Source organism: Solanum dulcamara, chromosome 2 (genome assembly GCF_947179165.1).
Source record: "Solanum dulcamara chromosome 2, daSolDulc1.2, whole genome shotgun sequence".
NCBI lineage: Eukaryota > Viridiplantae > Streptophyta > Magnoliopsida > Solanales > Solanaceae > Solanum > Solanum dulcamara.
The window spans coordinates 78,010,800-78,030,678 of NC_077238.1; the positions used below are offsets into that span (position 1 = coordinate 78,010,800).

The 19,879-nt window shown below is 33.5% G+C and overlaps 4 protein-coding genes and 1 long non-coding RNA gene across 5 annotated transcripts in view; 3 read left to right on the top strand and 2 right to left on the bottom strand.

Annotated features, from left to right (window-relative positions):
• The window catches only part of LOC129880840 (ATP synthase subunit delta', mitochondrial-like), a 57,661-nt gene that overhangs the window by 28,679 nt on the left and 9,103 nt on the right, over positions 1 to 19,879 (bottom strand). The window lies entirely within an intron of this gene.
• LOC129879265 (metacaspase-1-like) lies at positions 580 to 1,959 on the top strand (the record flags this gene model as incomplete). The annotated part of the gene is made up of 4 exons (XM_055953516.1): positions 580 to 929; positions 1,076 to 1,196; positions 1,301 to 1,507; positions 1,785 to 1,959. Coding segments are annotated over 4 exons (738 nt in total), but the record flags the coding sequence as incomplete, so codon positions are not given.
• Positions 2,769 to 3,432, bottom strand: LOC129880841 (ATP synthase subunit delta', mitochondrial). The gene has a single exon (XM_055955067.1). The coding sequence runs from the start codon at positions 3,338 to 3,340 to the stop codon at positions 3,002 to 3,004; it is 339 nt and encodes a 112-aa protein (XP_055811042.1). The 5' UTR covers positions 3,341 to 3,432; the 3' UTR covers positions 2,769 to 3,001.
• Positions 15,848 to 18,890, top strand: LOC129879281 (metacaspase-1-like). The gene is made up of 4 exons (XM_055953517.1): positions 15,848 to 16,145; positions 16,626 to 16,643; positions 18,154 to 18,484; positions 18,632 to 18,890. Exons 1-4 carry the CDS (start codon positions 15,848 to 15,850, stop codon positions 18,888 to 18,890), a joined length of 906 nt encoding a protein of 301 aa, XP_055809492.1.
• Positions 18,923 to 19,521, top strand: LOC129880842 (uncharacterized). Its single transcript, XR_008765504.1, has 2 exons — positions 18,923 to 19,063; positions 19,347 to 19,521. It is a non-coding gene; the product is annotated as an uncharacterized LOC129880842 (long non-coding RNA).

The window sequence follows — 19,879 nt, forward strand, 5'->3', positions numbered from 1 at the left end:
ACATTATCGGCGAGAATTCACATATAACCAACCTCAGTTTATTTGTGATCACTAAGAGCCTGTTTGGATGACTTATTTTAAGTAACTTATAAGTTGAAAACTGCTTATAAGTTATAAAAAAAAAGTAGGTGTAGCCCAACTTATTTTTTTTGACTTATAAGCTGATTTCAACTTATAAGTTGCTTAAAATAAGTACATCCAAACAAACCCAATTATTTATTGAAAGTTATTTTAAGCACAAAATGACTTTAAGTTGGTCATCCAAACACTGAAAATGGTGATGAAAACAGCTTATAAGTAACTTATAAGCCAATCCAAACGTATTCTAAGTGGTTTCTTCCCATTTGCCTTAGCCTTAACTTGGTGGATAGGGTTACCGGGTATTTGTGTTGGTGAGAGATAGCACACACCCCATGTGTTAGTCAAGATGCGTGCAAGATAGCTCGAACACAACGATCATCACAACAACAAAAAAAAGAACTTACCTGTGATTATTGATGTTGGCAAAACCTTTTTTTCCATCTTCTTGTCCTATCTATTCCACCAAAACTCATATTAACCAATCCTAACTTCTAATCTTCCATTTTCTTACTTACAGAAGAAGAAAGAGATACACACAGAATTCCAACTATCCAAAACATAAGGCAGGCAATTTACTGGCTTATGCAAGGTGTTCAAGCAGGGGATTCTCTGGTGTTCCATTTTTCTGGTCATGGCTTACAAAAAAGGAGCTACACTTCAGATGAAATTGATGGTTATGATGAAACACTTTGCCCATTGGACTATGAAACAAAAGGAATGATTGTTGATGATGAACTAAATGCAACACTTGTTAGGCCTCTTCCTCGCGGTGCTAAGCTTCACGCCATCATAGATGCCTGTCACAGTGGTACTATGCTAGATTTACCATTTTTTTGTAGGATGGACAGGTCTGTGACACTACTACTTTTTGTTCTACTTAATGCTCAGATTTCTAGTAGGAAACCCCCTCTTGTCCGAAATATTAGTAGTCGTTTTATGTTTACTCTTATGATTAAGGCTATCAAACGTCTTTCTTAAAAAAAAACTTATGCAGAACTGGACGATATGTGTGGGAAGACCATCGTCCTCGATCAGGAGTATGGAAAGGAACAAGTGGAGGAGAGGCTATATCTTTCAGTGGTTGTGATGATCATCAAAAATCAGCAGATACAAATGTAAAATTCACTTTTCCATCTAAAGTTTTAGATCTTCTTGAAATGGAACTTAGTGTAAATCAACCTAAGCAAAGCCAATTGAATGACTTACTACTTGATGACAGAGTTTGTCTAAGGTCATGTCAACTGGTGCAATGACCTTCTCTTTCATCCAAGCAATTGAGCGCGGACAAGGAACTACTTATGGAAGTATTCTGAATGCAATCAGATCTTCCATCCGCAGTTCTGATAGTGATTTAGGAAGCAACATCACCAGTTCTCTTCTCACAATGCTAATTACCGGGGGAAGCTCTGGCTTTGGGATGAGACGGGTAATTTTAACTTAAGAATACATTTACTGATATTGAATTGGTCTTCCAGTGTAAATGGATCATGTCTAAGTTAATTGATCGCTACAAATAGATATTTCCAGGAACAATATACCCAATGTAATCCCACAAAGTAGGGTCTCCCCATCTGGAGAAGGTAGAGTGTATAGAGTGGTATAGAGACTGTTTCTAATAGACCCTCGGCTCAAGAAAAACTGTTCATATTACTCAAAATGATGTTTGAAGTATACATATATCATTGTTTACCTTTTGGTTGCAGGAGCCCCAGTTGACTGCTAATGAGCCATTTGATGTGAACACCAGAAAGTTTTCACTATAACATCTTAAGCAATCTTACACACCTCCTGCTTTCATATAGTTTGGGTGCATAGATACCGATTGAAGTTATCGGAGAGAGAAATAAAGTCTTACTATCAATTCCTTTTGAATAAGGCTACGCTGCTTCAAGCGTTTGAAACTAAAATCTTTGTTAGCATCTCTTTCAGATTTCCAGTTCTTCAACCTCTGTATTGCTAAATTTACTTAAATTTTCTTACCTTCTCTTTTCTCTGTCCTGTTTCCTATGCAGAGAACAAATATAACGCTTCTTGGCATAACCTCCTAGAGAATATTTGTGTTTCCATGTAGTGAAAAGTTTTGATACAAGAAATACTTGTATGAACGCACTTCAGTATGGATTACTCGTTTATTCAATGTCGGACAACATTATGTCTATTTCTTTAGCAGACAGCATGACAGGGATAATGTAATAGCATTATTAAATTGAAGTTTAGTGAACTGCTAATTCACTGAGATTTGGTGCTTTACGCAACGATAGGAGACTCTTAAAAATGGTGTTACCACTAATAGAAAAAGAAAAGGAAATCAGTAAACAAAGGCCTCTTTTGACCTTCAAGTTCACATTGGACGTAGGCAATACTGCTAATTGCTAGTCTTCAACGATAGCATCATGAGTTCTTATTTACAAGGCAAAACTTGGTTCACGTAACATCAACTCAAGCTAAAATGTTTTTTTTTATATTTCTCAAGCCTACAAAAAGGTATATAACTATATATTGTAAATGAAATGCTGTTCAAGGCAATGATTCAAGTAATGCTGCGTTCTGAAACAGCTATTAAATGTATGTAAACCAAGGACTACGAAAAGCTCTGTAACGGCAACTACAGAGACATGGAGTGAGAACTGGAAACCCACACAAAAAGTGCACCCCAAGCTAGAAATTAGGGAGCATGAGAATACAGGATAATTTTTTTTGAACAATCTATTCTCATTACTGCAGTTTAGCGTACAGCTTATATAGCAGCAAATAAGATTTGTAAAGAAACCTTGTCCGAAGCATTTATTCAAGTAATGCAGGACTTAAAATAGAAATCAGCAGCAGCAGCAGCTTATGCAAAAAGGATGAAGTAGTTTATCAATCAGACACAAAGGAAAACAGAAAGTTCACCAAGGACAAAGATTGTATTGCTGTTTGCTTAACCAGTGAGGACAGCATTAAGGGCGCTGTGTACATCAACTCCTATCTGGGCTTCAGCTTTCTCTACATCGGTTGATGCCGTGCTTAGCTTCTGAGTGAACTCAGTGAGGCCCTTTTGAACCAAATTGGGGTCGATGCGATCAAGTGGTACAGCTTCAATAGCAATTATATCCGCAAAAGAATTTGCATGAACAAATGCAAATCCACCACTCACAAAGTACTTGTTCACATCGTTGCCCTCGTGAACTGATAAGATACCAGGCTTCAGCTCAGCAATTGTCGCTACATGCCCAGGTAAAACACCCATCTGTCCTGTTGTTGCAGGGATTATAACCATGTCAACCTGGATATAATGCAAAATGGAGGAGCAGCTTGAATCAGATTTTCAGAGCCATTTGATGCACATTCATCATAAGCATACTATTAAACCTCACACAAGTATTCCCACATAATTGACAAATGTTGAAACCTTGAGCTAGAAAATGTTTCTCTGGTTTATTAATAGTCAGCATACAATGTAAACTTAATGAGACTACAGTAAGAAACTGAAATAAATCAGCAGTTTGTGGAGCACCCTCGGAAATTAACAAAATTTTAATAATGACAAGTTTGTCAAAAGACAGCAAACTCCACACTGATCAGATTCTTGAGAAATTCAATACCAATTGAACTGCTATATTAAGGTTGTTGCGTTATTGCCTTGTAGCATAAATTGATCATTTAAACCAAGCAAAACCAAATTTAAATATACAAATTGAAGAGCATATTATTAGTTGTTTTTCCCACAACAATGACTGCTAAGTGCTAACTAATTCACTCCTAGAAAAGAAGATTTCATAAGGATTTCTGCATGAAATTACTACTCCCTCCGTCCCAAAATAAGTGTTACTTTAGCTTATTCATACTTATTAAGAAAAATAATAAATAGAAGGTATAGTTTACTAAATTACCCCTATTTATTAGATGTTTCTTGAGAATTGAGCACGATTAAAAAGTAGTTCTTTAGTACAAGGGTATACTTGGAAAAAACATACTAATTTTTGTCTTAAGTTCCTAAGATGACATTTATTTTGGGACAAATATTTATTGCTAAAGAAATGGGAAGTTTATTCTCACAAGTATTGGTCTAGCAATTAATTGGAAACGTTTAATCAATGATTCCGCTAGACTATTTTGAGTATGAACATGAGCAACCGGATGCTCAATTGTTATTTCAGTGGACAAACAATAATCTTTAAATGCTTGAGATGTGAACTCGCCAGCATTATCAAAACGAATTGTCTTTATTGCATAATATGAAAATTGTACTCTTAACTTGATTATTTGAGCAAGTAATCTCGCAAATGTCATATTATGAGTTTATAATAAGCACACATGTGACCATCTTGTAGATGCATCTATTAAAATTATATAATATTTAAATGATCCACATAATGGTGAATGGGCCCACATATATCACCTTGTATATGTTCCGAAAATGCTGGAGATTCATTTTCCACTTTGATTATTGATGGTCTATGGTCTAGTAATCAATTTACCTTGAGAACATGCAACACAAAAGAATTCTTTAAATTGAACAATCTTTTGGTTCTTCAAAGAGTATCCATGTGAACTCTCAATTATTTTGCGCATCATATTAGAGTACTTCAACGGCTCATGGGTGGAATCTTAGCTGTTGTGCTAAGACCCAGAGAAGCGCAAAGCCCCTTGGTTCGATGTATTGCCAGAGAACTATTAACTTCTTTAGTTATACAGCCTCTTCTGAATTTTGCAAGCCCTGCGTGAGTTAATCTCTTACAAATGTGTACCATCAAAATTTAGTTTCTCAGTTTACATAACTTTATCTATATCTGTGATGCTTTCAGCAGCTAGGTTTATACCCTGGAATTAGAAGGTTGTATGTTTGGTTATGCATTACTTTGAGAAGAAAGAGCCTTATAGTATAGCTGCTAATTGGTTGTAAGGATCTAAAGTTGTTGATTACTGCCTTACTGTTCAGTAATTGTTACTAGTGAGAACTAAGACGCATTGTGCTGCCTCCGCAGTTGGGGGTATTGAGTATATTTTTTATTTTTTTCATGTGGAATATATTAGATTCAGAGTGGTTGTTTTTGCCTTTTTGGTCATGATATTAAGGTCTGCATAGCTATGAAGTTCTAGTATTTATGTTTAGGATGTCATCAATACATTACACTTGAGCGACATAGACAGCTAGTCCAAAGCTTAGATTGTTCTTTGGTGATTCTTTATGGTTAAGAAAGTTCTTGATGGTTCTTTTTTTCCCGTTCGTGATTCTATTTGTTATTTTCTTTTGAGTACTAAGATGATTGGAAAGAAACAAGAAAGAGGATCTTGATCCCCTCCACCCAAACACCCCGGGAAAAAAATATGAAAAGGAAGAGCGCTGGGAGAGAGGAAAAATGGCTTCTTCTATAGATAGAAGTATGCTTACACTGAGGAAAGTTACTTTTTTTCTCCTCACCTTTTTCCCTTCCTGCCTCAGCATATTTTGACTTTTGCTCTGCTTTTGTTTTCTTTTTCCATTTTTTGCTATTGCAGTTGGTGTTTGATGACGAGGAAGATAGGCACACTGTATATGTTTTCAGCTAATATAGAAAAGTTATTTGAAATGAAAGTTGAAACAATGGCATAAGGCTCAAAGGACTAGTACAATTTACAGAATAATTTTTTAGTCAAGTAGTTAAAATGAACTGTATTTACAATTTATTTTTTAGTGTAAAGAGTCTTTTGTCGAGGATGCTGAATCCATTTTGAAATTTTTGGAAGCCTTGTAAAGCACACAGGGGCCTTTTTTTGTAAATATTGTTGCCAGCATTGAGCCGTCCTATCTTGGTAAGAGTAAGGTCTGCGTACACTTTACCCTCTCCAGACCCCACATTATGAGATTTCACTAGGTTGTTGTTGTTGTTGTATCATATTAGAACCGGGATGGCCCAACTGGTCATGCCAAATAATAAAATCAATTGAGTTAATAAACCTTTGGTTTACTATGGCATGCGTTTCAACCATGCTAATACTTGTGAAGTATAAGCCGGATGAAAGAACGAGTAACTTTTTAAGTATAAACTTTTTTCCCAACGTCATTGTAGTAATGTAAAGATATTCATTCTTTTCATCATTTGTAGTCTTAATATGATAACTATTTTGATGAATGTCTTTGAAACTTAATAAGTTTCTTTGAAACTTAATAAGTTTCTTTATATAATGCTTCATTAATTGTTAAATTTGTTCCTCCGACAAGTACAACTTTAGTTTTTTCGTATCTTTCAATTAATCTTGTAATACCAGATATTGTATTAACTTTAGCTTTTTTCATAATCAAATAAGAGAAATATTTTTATCTCTTAAAATAGTGTGTTGTGGCACTATCAATAAGACATATATCATCATAATTATTTTTGAATCCAACTGATGACTGGAATTTCCATATTCTTTATAAACAAAAGATACATTAGAAGAACGTGAAAAAAACTAATAACATAAGAAACTTTAAAAAACTATACTGCCTTAAGAAACATTTTACGAAGGATAACATAATATCAAACATAATTAAAAAAAAAACTATTTTTATCCCTAGTTAGATGATCAATTCTTCAGTCAACATTCATAAAATCTTCAGCTTCCAAATGAGTAATATTTGGTAGATCTTCGAAAGCATCATCTTTATAATCAAGATTCGCATCAATATCTTCATATTTATTTGAGGGAGTTTCTTCATTATCATCATTCCGAAAATTCAAGTGTGCCTCTACATTATTATCTCTTCTTTTGAGAGAGGCTTGATAAAGTTTCACAAAATAATCGAGCGTACGACATTCACGTGCCCAATGACCTTTCATACCACATCGGTGGCAAATATTGGATTTACCTCTGGAAGAATTATTTTGAGAAACTTTATTGTTCTCATGTTTATTTCCATCATGATGACGATAATTGTTTCGTCATCATCCACGCCCTCGCCCACATCCACGGCCGCGGCCGCAATAATTATTTTATCTTAATTCAGACTGATTATTTATTGCTACAACATTCGCTTCAGGAAATGGAGCATCTCCAGTGGGACGGGCTTCATAATTTTTTATCAGCAAAGTATTATTTTGCTCAGCCACAAGTAGGCATGTAATTAATTCAGAATACTTCTTAAACCTTTTTTCACGATATTGTTGTTGTAGCAACACATTTGAAGAGTGAATAATAGAAAGAGTTTTCTCAAGTAAGTCATCATCAGTGATAGTATCTCCATATAATTTTAACATGGAACTTACCTTGTGGATAGCAGAATTATACTCTGTCACAGTTTTAAAATCTTGAAATCGAAGGTGCATCCAGTTATATCGAGCTTTTGGTAACACTGTAAGTTTTAGTTGGTGATATCGATCATTCAAATTAGTCCATAATTCAAGGGGGCCTTTCACAGTTAAATATTCATTTTTTAATCCTTCATGAATATGATGATGGAGAAAAATTATGGCCTTTGTTTTTCTTGGTTTGATGTTTTATTTTCTTGTTTAATAGTATCACTAAGACCTTTAGCGTCAAGGTGAATTTCAGCATCAAGGATTCATGATAAATAATTTTTTTCTGGAAATGTCAAGTGCCACAAACTCGAGTTTTGATAAATTTGACGTGATGACAACTCATATAGAAATTAATTCAGAAATAACAAAAAAACTAAAATAAAATTTCTTCAGTAGATATACCTGATATAGAAGTTAATTTGTTTGAAGAAAATTAGAGTTTCGTGCTGATAACGTATTATAAAATACAGTAACTTAACAAAATAAGGAGGAGAGACTAAGAGAAAAGAAAGAGAAAATTAAGATATGTATTCGTCCTTTTTTCTTTGTGTATCATATTTTTACATTACAAAGTATATAATTTATAGACAAAACAAATAATGGACACAAGTGGAGAACCACCCCACTTGTTCTTTAACCGGAAACAATTTTATCTCAGAAAAATTAGAAAACATTTTGTGTGCAAAAAGTTATAGCTGTTATAAAATTAATTAACTTGACAATTTAATAGAGGAAAGAGAGTAAGAGAATATAGAGAGAGTAGAAAGGATTTTTCTTTCATATGTTTCTCTACTTCTGTATCTTTCATTGTGCACAAACTTGTGCAAATTATATAGGCACAGAAAGTTGGCAATTTTCCCAAATATCCAAGTGGGTAGGTCCCACTTGGATAGATACATCCAATACCAATAATGTAACACTCCCCTTTGGATGTCAAAATTTTTTTTTTACAAGAAACAATATACATAGTTATTGTAAACATCCATAAATATTGTGCCTTGTTAAAACCTTACTAGAAAAAACTCAGTGGGAAAAAGCCTAGTGAAGAAAAAAGAGTACACAAATCTGGTAATACGCCTTGAATGCTGCCTCATTAAACACCTTACCAGGAAAACCCAGCGAGACAAAACCTTGGTTAAGGAAAAAAGAGTCCAGCGCTTATCTTACTCCCCCTGATGAAAACTTCATTTTATATTTTGGAGATGACGCATTCCAATATTATATCTTAGTTTCTCAAATGTTGATGTTGGTAATGCCTTTGTGAAGAATAATTTTGGTGAAATATGTTTCGTTTTGTCTCCTTTTATGAAGTCACCTTTCAATTGAGCTATGCATGCGGCATTGTCTTTGAATATAATTGAGTTATGCACGCGGCATTCTCTACTTGCTTCATGATTTGCTATTATTTCAACATGATTTGAAGAAGTAGCAACAATAGACTGCTTTGTAGACCGTCATGATATAGCAATTCCTCCGTGTGTAAATAGATAGCATGTCTGAGATCGAGTTTTTATGTGGGTCTGATAAATAACATGCATCTTCATAACCAATAAGGTCAGCACAATCTTTGTTAGTATAAAACAAACTCATATCAATAGTACCTTTTAGGTATCGCAAAATATGTTTGATAACGTTTCAATGCCTTCGCGTTGGGAATGAACTATACCTTGCAAGCAAATTAACAGAAAATGTTATATCAGGTCCGTTAGCAAGATACATAAGTGCACCAATTACACTAAGATATGGTACTTCAGGATCAAGAAGTTCCTCATCCTCTTCTAGAGGTCGAAATGGATCTTTTTCCACTTCAAGCGATCGAACAACCATTAGAGTACTTAATGGATGTGTTTTGTCCATGTAAAATCATTTTAAAATTTTATCAGTGTAGGCAAATTGGTGGACAAAAACTCGTCTGCTAAATGTTCAATTTGCAGATTCAGACAAAGTTTTGTCTTTCCGATATCTTTCATCTTAAATTCTTTCTTTAGATATTCAATCGCCTTTTGCACCTCTTCAGGTGTTCCAATGAGATTTATATCATCAACATAAACGGCGAGTATAACAAACTCTAATTCCATTTTCTTAATAAAAATACATGGACAAATAACATCATTTATATAGTCTTCATTTATTAAGTACTAAGTAAGGCGATTATATCACATACGCCTTAATTGTTTCAGACCATATAATGATTTTTGCAGTTTTATTGAGTACATCTCCCAAGACTTATTACATGCTTCAGGAAATTTTAATCCTTCTAAGATTTTCATGTAAATTTCATTATCAAGTGAACCATAAAGGTAAGTTGTAACTACATCTATTAGATGTATTTTAAAATTTTTATGTACAGCTAGACTGATGAGATATCGAAATGCTATTCCATCCATAATATGTGAATATATTTCTTCATAGTTGACCCTAGGTTTTTGAGAGAATCCTTGTGCAACAAGGCGTGACTTGTATCTTACAATTTCATTTCTCTCATTTCGTTTTCGCACAAAAACTCATTTATAGCCAACTGATTTCACACCTTCAGGGTTTGGATTACAGGTCCAAAAACCTCACGTTTAGCAAGTGAGTCTAATTCTAATTGAATTGCCTTTTGCCATTCTGGCCAATCACATCTACGTCGACATTCTTCGACAGATTTAGGCTCAAGACTTTCACTATCTTGCATAAGGTTAATTGCAATATTATATGCAAGAACATTATCCACCATAATTTTCGATCGATCTAAATTCATCTCATCACCGGTAGAATTTATTGACAGCTCTTCATTCACTTGAGTTTCGGGTTCACTGATTTCTTCAAGAATATCAGGATTACTCAAATGTGACCTTCTTCAGGAGGTTCTTGTGTAGTATCATCTTTGTTATTCCTCACACTTCTCTTTCTAGGATTTTAATTCTTTGAGTCCAACGGTCTACCAAGTTTCAGATGTGTTTGGGATTTAGAAGCTATGATACTAGTAGATGGTCCTTTGGGGACATCAATTTGGATAGGCACATTCACTGCAGGGATATGTGACTTAGTTATCCATTTCAAATCAATAAATGCACCTGGCATTTGATTTTCTATTTTCTGTAAGAGGATGATCTTCTGGACCTCCTGCTCACATGTGCGGGTACGTGAATCAAAATGAGATAGTGACGTAATTTCTTTTTCGAGTTCCTTTTTCTCTCTCCCTAATGGAGGGAAAGTTGTTTAAGCAAACCAATAATCTGCAAATTGAGCAGTGAATAAGTCTCCAGTCAACAGTTCAAGGTATCGAATTGTGGAGGGTGAGTCAAACCCAACATATATGCCCAACCTTCATTGAGGTCCCATCTTTATACGTTGTGGTGGTGCTACAGCCATGTATACCGCACAACCAAAAATTCTGAGATGGGCTATATTTGGCTCATGTCCAAATATTAATTGCGACGGAGAGTATTTATTATAATGTGTCGGTCGAAGACGTACAAGTGCTGTTATATGTAAGATAGCATGACCCCAAACAGTAATTGGCAATTTTATTTTCATTAGTAGAGGTCTTGCTATCAATTGTAGGCGCTTTATAAATGACTTTACAAGGCCATTTTGAGTATGAACATGAGTAACAGGATGTTTAATTTTTATCTCAATTGATAAGTAATAATCATTAAAAACTTGGGATGTAAATTCTCCAACATTATCAAGGCGAATGGCCTTAATTGGATAATCTGAGAATTGCGCTCTCAATATTATTATTTGTGCTAACAATTTTGTAAACGCTAAATTGCGAGATGATAAGAGGTACACATGAGACCATCTAGATGATGCATCTATTAAGATCATAAAATATCTAAACAATCCACTAGGTGGATGAATAGGTCCACATATACCTCCATTTATATGCTCTAAAAAGCTACCAGATTCGATGTCAACCTTATAGGTCGATGGTCTGGAAATTAATTTTCCTTGATAACAAATAGCACATGAAAATTCATCATTCGTAAGAATCTTCTGGTTTTTTAACGGATGTCCAGTTGAATTTTTAAGGATTCGTCTCATCATTATTGATCCAAGATGACCTATTCGATCATCCATAGCACAAATATATTTAGATCAGTAAACTTCTGGTTTACGATCATATGTGTTTCAATTGCACTAATTTTTGCATAATATAAGCCAGACGACAAAGTTGATAAGTTTTTCAATTCTGGCCTGAGACACTCTTGGTTATACCAAGATATTCATTATTTATTTCATTTAGTGTCTCAACATGATATCCATTTCTGCGGATATCTTTAAAACTTAACAAGTTTCATGGGGATTTAGAAGAGAATAGTGAATCTTCTATAATATTTTTTGTCCCCTTAGACAGAATTATAATAGCTCTTTCGGAGCATTCAATCATTTTTGAATTACCAAAAATTGTAGTAATATTTGTTTTTATTCTAAGCAAGTTGAAAAACTATTTTTCGTCTTTAAAAATAGCATGAATTGTTCCACTATCAATTACACAAATATCCTCGTAATTGATTATTGATCCAAATAAAATTTGAGGCATATCTATATTTTTCTTCCAAAGGAAATAAAGTAAATATTATAATTAATACATGATTTATTACATAAATTTTATTTATTTACATGGATTAGGAAAATACAAACATAATATTTAGTACAGATAAAGTAAAAAAATTTAAAAAATGATTTAAATATTATTAGTCGTATCAATATTCATATTTTCTTCTGAAAAATTAAAGAAATCAGCTACATCCAGATGCATAGGCTCAATATTATCCTCAGAGATAAAATTTGTCTCTGAAATTATTTTTTGCTCTTTTCAAGGACGCCTGATATAGCTGAATCAAGCGTTTTGATGACGGGCAGGTCCGCGATCAGTGCCCCATACATCCACATCTATGACATACACTTTCTGATTTTTTCTTTGGTAAAGCTTCTGGCCTTTTACTCTGCCTTTTATATTGTTGATCATTTATCGGTATTAGCCGAGCATTATGATTATAATTTTTTCTTCGACCATGACTACGACCACGACTGGGGACTTGGCCTCTTTTGCGTTGGTTATAATTTGTCTGATTTACTTCAGGGAATAGCAAAAAACCAACAGGCCGACTATCATGATTTTTCATTAGCAACTCGCTGTGGCGTTCAGCAATGAGAAGGAGAGAAAGTAATTCAGAATATTTTTTAAAACCCTTTTCGCGATATTGCTGCTGCAGGAGCATATTAGCAGGTGGAAATGTGGAGTATATTTTTTTTGAGTTTATCGTGCTCAATTATTTCATCTCCGCATTAATTTAACTGAGCTACAATTCTAAACAAGCAAAATTATATTCAGTTATATTTTTGAAATCCTTTAATCGCAAGTTTAGTCAATCATGATGTGCTTGTGGAAGTATGACCAACTTCAGGTGGTCATATCTTTCATTTAAATTTTTTCACAATTTAAAGGGTCTTTTAATGTTGGATATTGTAATTTCAACCCCTCGTCAAGATGGTGGTGGAGAAATATCATGGCTTTGGCACGGTCCTGATTAGATGTCGTATTGTCATCTTTGATGGTGTCTGTCAGAACCATCGATTCTATATGAATTTCGGCATCAAGTGTCCATGATGAGTAGCCTTTTCGAGAAATATCAAGAGCAACAAATTCAAGTTTGAAATATTAGACATGTTAAGAAAATAAAATTCTTACCTCTTTTATTACCTTCTTAAAAATATAGCTCAAAGCGACGGAGGCTCATGCTGATAACGTGTTATAAAATTAACTAACTTGACAATTTAATAAAGAAAAGAAAGTAAGAGAATATAGAAAGAGTAGAAAGGATTTTTTTTTCGTATGTTTCTCCGCTTCTGTATCTTTCATTGTACACAAACTTGTACAAATTATATACACAGAAAATTGTCAATTTGCCCAAATATCCAAGTGGGTGGGTCCCACTTGAATAGAGACATCCAATACCAATAATGTAACAATAGCAATAGAAATCTGTGTTTTATCCTCTCATTAAACAAAGTGAAACCCCTCAATAGAAGCTTCTACCAAGTTGAATTTTAATGATGTTTGCCTCGTGTTAAATTGCTAAATCATTATCGTTATTATTTTATTCCATTAAAACAAGAATAAAATCAATGAAAGTTTGTAGTGGAAAACCAAGTGCTATGTTCACTGTTCAGGGAGTATTAAGAGTATAAATTGTTTCCATAAGAATCACTTTTGAATAGGGTAACCGTAGCATCGAAAAATAGAATTGATTAAATTTTATTAAGTTTTATTTACAGTAATCATTTATTAAAGATTGGTTCTGATAATCAAATGATTGAATAATTAACTAAAAGTAACATTATATATAAAATATTTTATGTTCATGTTAAATTTGGAGGAAAAGAAACACCTCAAAGAACGTGATATAAATAATCTAATATTAATTGAAATATTAATAATTACTTATACAATTTAAATCCGTGACTTATTAATCACACGCGTAGATTATTGTAACATTGCTTCAAAGCTCTTCTCCTTAATTGTCTGATGAAAAATGAAAATTGTATTTCCCTCTCATCCTTCTTTTTTTCTTTTCTTTTTTTATTTTTTTGGCGTGGGGGGAGGAGAGGTGCGGGGTTAAAGTTTTTGACATATCTATTACTACGAAATTATAATTCAGAAATTGTCGGGATTTTTTTGGTGTAACATTTAAGAGTTTGGGTATATATATATATATACACAATATAGTATTTGTGTAATATTTCACAAATATTGTTATGGTATTATTGAGGATTTAGAAGTTTCACATTAAAGATTGAGGATTGGCTTTTTGAAATAGTGATTGTAGGCGAGCACTAGTAGATATGAAGTAATTTCAGGCTTCTTCTTTTTCAACTCAATATAGTTATTCACGCTCATATTATTAAATATTTTCAACAGCAGAAATCCAGATGTATTTGCATATTTGATCTTCGTGTTTTCAGAAGCAACAATTTTTATTTGATTTGAGATTTATGTGGAATCGAGTGTTGATTTAAATTGGAGAAGAAGAAGCATTGAGGAAGTAGGAGAACTGAATAAGAAGAAGAAGAAGAATTAGGAAGAAGGCAAATTAGGAAAGAAGGAGTGAATCGGAGAAGAAGGAGAATTGGGAAAAAGACACAAACTTGAGAAGAAGAAGAATTGGGGTATGAATTGTAATGAGATATTTGTCAGTAAATTTTTTACTTTTATGGAGCATGAGCTTAATTTTTCCAAAATAATATTATATCCTATTTGCTTTTCCGTGGAAGAGGCAGGGTTACTAGTTTCCTCTACCCATCATTTCCTTAGTTATTTAGCAATATTAGTTAGTATTTTTGTATTATCTTATTCTTCAATTTTTACTATTCTTGTTATTTCTTTGCTTTGTTCTTCTTGCTATTTTAGTATCATTATTTTTTTTCAATCCTACTTCAAATGTCACTTCTATGTAGGAATAAGTTTTACTTATATTTTCTGTGTTGATATTAGTGGGTGCATGTTAGGGGGAATTTATGGTATACTAGAGGGGATCTTATACTTTGTTCTTTTCCTACTATTAAAATTTATAACGTGTAAAATAATTATAAAATGTTATCTACGAAGTATTGTGTAAAAACTTTTGAGCTTACTTTATTTTTGTCAAAGTGTCTTTTCTAAACGGCTTTGTCTACTTTGCAAATCTTCACTGTTTTATTAATAACTTTTCTTCTTTCGTCCATTCACAAGGTCCTTTTTAAGAAAATTAAAGAGAAAAAAATAATTATCTAGCAAAAATCGTTTCGATTATATGTTACAATGTCATTATAGATGGAGACTAGTGAACTTAGGAAAGTTTTACACTATTTAGAGCATGTTTGAATGGGCTTATAGCTTGGGTTATTTTTGCCTTTTTGGCTTAAAGCATTTTTTCCCTTTATCTAAACATAATAAAAATGCTTAAAAATTATTTTAGCTTAAACGCATTTGAAATAAGTCAATCCAAACGGCAAACGGGCTCTTAGTCATATTTATCTTTATAATAGATCACTTATCTTATTTTTGATATTATATATTCATGTTCCACATGTTAAGGAGATTTACCTGCAGTATTATTTAGATAAATCCATAGTGTAAAACAAAATTATATTTACGTGTATATAACATACTATCAGGGGCGGATCAAGATTGTTGGCAGCTAGTTATAAATGGTTTCGCATAAATTCAGTAACTTTTGTTCATACTTTATATACTGTATTACAAAATTAACTAAATATTTATAAATATTTAAATGTAAAACTATTTTTTGTTATAATATTAACTTGAAATCGTCATAACCTATAAACTCAAAATCCTCGCTCCGCAATAGACATAAACCCTTTTTGAAACACTTATAAATAGAAGCTTACTCCCCAATTGAGCTAAACCAAAGATCTTTTCATAGTGGATCTTGACCTCTGTCTTATCTCTCTATTCTCCTTTTTTCATAAGAAACAATAATCTTGCACAAACATCATTACTCTTTTCATTTTCTTAATATTTTTTTGAAAATATGGTGAAGTTTGTGGAGTGTACCAATTGCCACACAACCTTACAACTCCCTAATGGTGCTCAGTCAATACGCTGCGCAGTCTGCTCCGCAGTGATGACTGACACAACCGGACCTCGGAGGAGGACCCAATTATCATCGTACATGAATAACTATTTCCTTATGTCCGGCCACGGGAGACCCGCGGCCGAACAGAGGATTCAACCCCCTCCAGCTTTTGGCCGGAAGAGGGCTTTGATTATTGGAATTACATATAAAAAAACTAAATATGAGCTCAAGGGATGCATCAATGATGCTAAATGTATGAAGTATTTGCTTGTCAATCGATTCAAGTTTCCTCAAGAAACTTTTTGACAAATATTCACTTGTACAGTTAGAGGCGAAGTCAGAATTTTAACTTTATAGGTTCTGAATTTTAGAACGACGACTTCAATCGTTAATAATTGAGCTTAAACTTAATATTTTTAACATATTTTAATGAATTTCTTAACACAAATATACCGTTTGAAAAAGCTAATTGGTTTGGCCGAAACCGTATCCGTAACGCAATAGATATATATAAAAGCATGTATATGCTATATGGACAGACAGTTTAGTGTTATTTAACATGAATGTTTATTACATGTAGAGAATTATGAAATAAATTTCTTATAACTGATCTGGTCGTGCAAATACTTTTTCATCATATTGTCCTCGATCAGTTCATAGAACTTAAACTCTATCGTTCTGGACGAATATTACTACTTGTGCTGTTAATAATGACCAAATCTTAGTATCTTAGTTGTCACTGTCAGCAGAAGTAAGTCTTGTTTGTTTGAGATATGATGTTTCGAAGCGTTTAATGTCATAATTTATAGTTAATGATCAAAACACATCTAAAGTATCTCGAATTTTCGAGTTTCATACATGAACTATTAGATGTCCAAGTTTTCTATCTGAACTATCACCAACTATTCATCAGAACATATCTTAACTATCCGTTGTTCTTTTTTCCGGCATGAAATATAATAAGATATGAAGTGTTAGCATACATAACTAAAATTCTAAGTGCAAAATAGGATTCCTTGATGCACCTTTCCACTATTTGGTCTGAACTAAGCATCTGATGCATAGAGTACTTAATATGTTAATCTACTCTAGAATTTCATTGAGTTGTCAATTAGCACATTTTAGAATATTTTCCCTCTCAAAATATTACTTTAAAGTTGCCTATAGCTTTCTTCAATCACACAGCTTTAAAGAAATGAACCACTTTAAAATTTCACATTACTTTGTTCTTTTTCCATGCTTTATATGACTTATCATAGCTTTCTCCCAAAAAGGGAATTGCTTCCAAAGGAGTTGTTAATTCCTTAGACAGACTTCTCTTTTAACAATCATTCGTTATAACAACATTTCACTATAACAGCTAGTTATTTTTTATGTTATGTCATATTATACGTTTCTTATAACAACATTTCTCTATAGCAAGCAAACAATATTCAGACAATGATGTCGTTTTAAAGAGATTTGATTGTATAACCTGTGGAAATGAGATAAGTAGATAACTATGTTGGAGAAGCAACCGATGATATTTATGAGCTTTAACCAACGTATAACTTTAACACTAAGAGCTATATTAGAAAGATTTCAGTTATATACACTGACAATACTTTTACCATTAGTATAATGAGCTTAAATAGAGTGACATTATCGGCACCAACCTCAGTTTATTTGTGATCACTAAGAGCCTGTTTGGATGACTTATTTTAAGTAACTTATAGCGGGAGCATTAGTGCACCGGGCTGCCCTTTTTTTTTTATAAGTTGAAAACTGCTTACAAGTTATAAAAAAAACGTAGGTGTAGCCTAACTTTTTTTTTTTGACTTATAAGTTAATTTCAACTTATAAGCTGCTTAAAATAAGTACATCCAAACAAACCCAATTATTTATTGGAGCTTGTTTTAAGCACAAAGTGACTTTAAGTTGGTCATCCAAACACTGAAAAAGGTGATGAAAACAGCTTATAAGTAACTTATAAGTCAATCCAAACGGACTCTAAGTGGTTTCTTCCCATTTGCCTTAGCCTTAACTTGGTGGATAGGATTACCTGGTATTTGTGTTGGTGAGAGATAGCACACACCCCATGTGTTAGTCAAGATGAGTGCAAGATAGCTCGAACACAACGATCATCACAACAACAAAAAAAGAACTTACCTGTGATTATTGATGTTGGCAAAACCTTTTTTTCCATCTTCTTGTCCTATCTATTCCACCAAAACTCATATTAACCAATCCTAACTTCTAATCTTCCATTTTCTTACTTACAGAAGAAGGAAGAGATTCACACAGAATTCCAACTATACCAAACATAAGGCGGGCAATTTACTGGCTTATGCAAGGTGTTCAAGCAGGGGATTCTCTGGTGTTCCATTTTTCTGGTCATGGCTTACAAAAAAGGAGCTACACTTCAGATGAAATTGATGGTTATGATGAAACACTTTGCCCCTTGGACTATGAAACAAAAGGAATGATTGTTGATGATGAACTAAATGCAACACTTGTTAGGCCTCTTCCTCGCGGTGCTAAGCTTCACGCCATCATAGATGCCTGTCACAGTGGTACTATGCTAGATTTACCATTTTTTTGTAGGATGGACAGGTCTGTGACACTACTACTTTTTGTTCTACTTAATGCTCAAATTTCTAGTAGGAAACCCCCTCTTGTCCGAAATATTAGTAGTCGTTTTATGTTTACTCTTATGATTAAGGCTATCAAACGTCTTTCTTAAAAAAAATACTTATGCAGAACTGGACGATATGTGTGGGAAGACCATCGTCCTCGATCAGGAGTATGGAAAGGAACAAGTGGAGGAGAGGCTATATCTTTCAGTGGTTGTGATGATCATCAAAAATCAGCAGATACAGATGTAAAATTCACTTTTCCATCTAAAGTTTTAGATCTTCTTGAAATGGAACTTAGTGTAAATCAACCTAAGCAAAGCCAATTGAATGACTTGCTACTTGATGACAGAGTTTGTCTAAGGTCATTTCAACTGGTGCAATGACCTTCTCTTTCATCCAAGCAATTGAGCGTGGACAAGGAACTACTTATGGAAGTATTCTGAATGCAATCAGATCTTCCATCCGCAGTTCTGATAGTGATTTAGGAAGCAACATCACCAGTTCTCTTCTCACAATGCTAATTACCGGGGGAAGCTCTGGCTTTGGGATGAGACAGGTAATTTTAACTTAAGAATACATTTACTGATATTGAATTGGTCTTCCAGTGTAAATGGATCATGTCTAAGTTGATTGATCGCTACAAATAGATATTTCCAGGAACAATATACTCAATGTAATCCCACAAAGTAGGGTCTCCCCATCTGGAGAAGATAGAGTGTATAGAGTGGTATAAAGACTGTTTCTGATAGACCCTCGGCTCAAGAAAAACTGTTCATATTACTCAAAATGATGTTTGAAGTGTATATATATATATATCATTGTTTACCTTTTGGTTGCAGGAGCCCCAGTTGACTGCTAATGAGCCATTTGATGTGAACACCAGAAAGTTTTCACTATAACATCTTAAGCAATCTTACACACCTCCTGCTTTCATATAGTTTGGGTGCATAGATACCGATTGAAGTTATCGGAGAGAGAAATAAAGTCTTACTATCAATTCCTTTTGAATAAGGCTACGCTGCTTCAAGCGTTTGAAACTAAAATCTTTGTTAGCATCTCTTTCAGATTTCCAGTTCTTCAACCTCTGTATTGCTAAATTTACTTAAATTTTCTTACCTTCTCTTTTCTCTGTCCTGTTTCCTATTCAGAGAACAAATATAACGCTTCTTGGCATAACCTCCTAGAGAATATTTGTGTTTCCATGTAGTGAAAAGTTTTGATACAAGAAATACTTGTATGAACGCACTTCAGTATGGATTACTCGTTTATTCAATGTCGGACAACATTATGTCTATTTCTTTAGCAGACAGCATGACAGGGATAATGTAATAGCATTATTAAATTGAGGTTTAGTGAACTGCTAATTCACTGA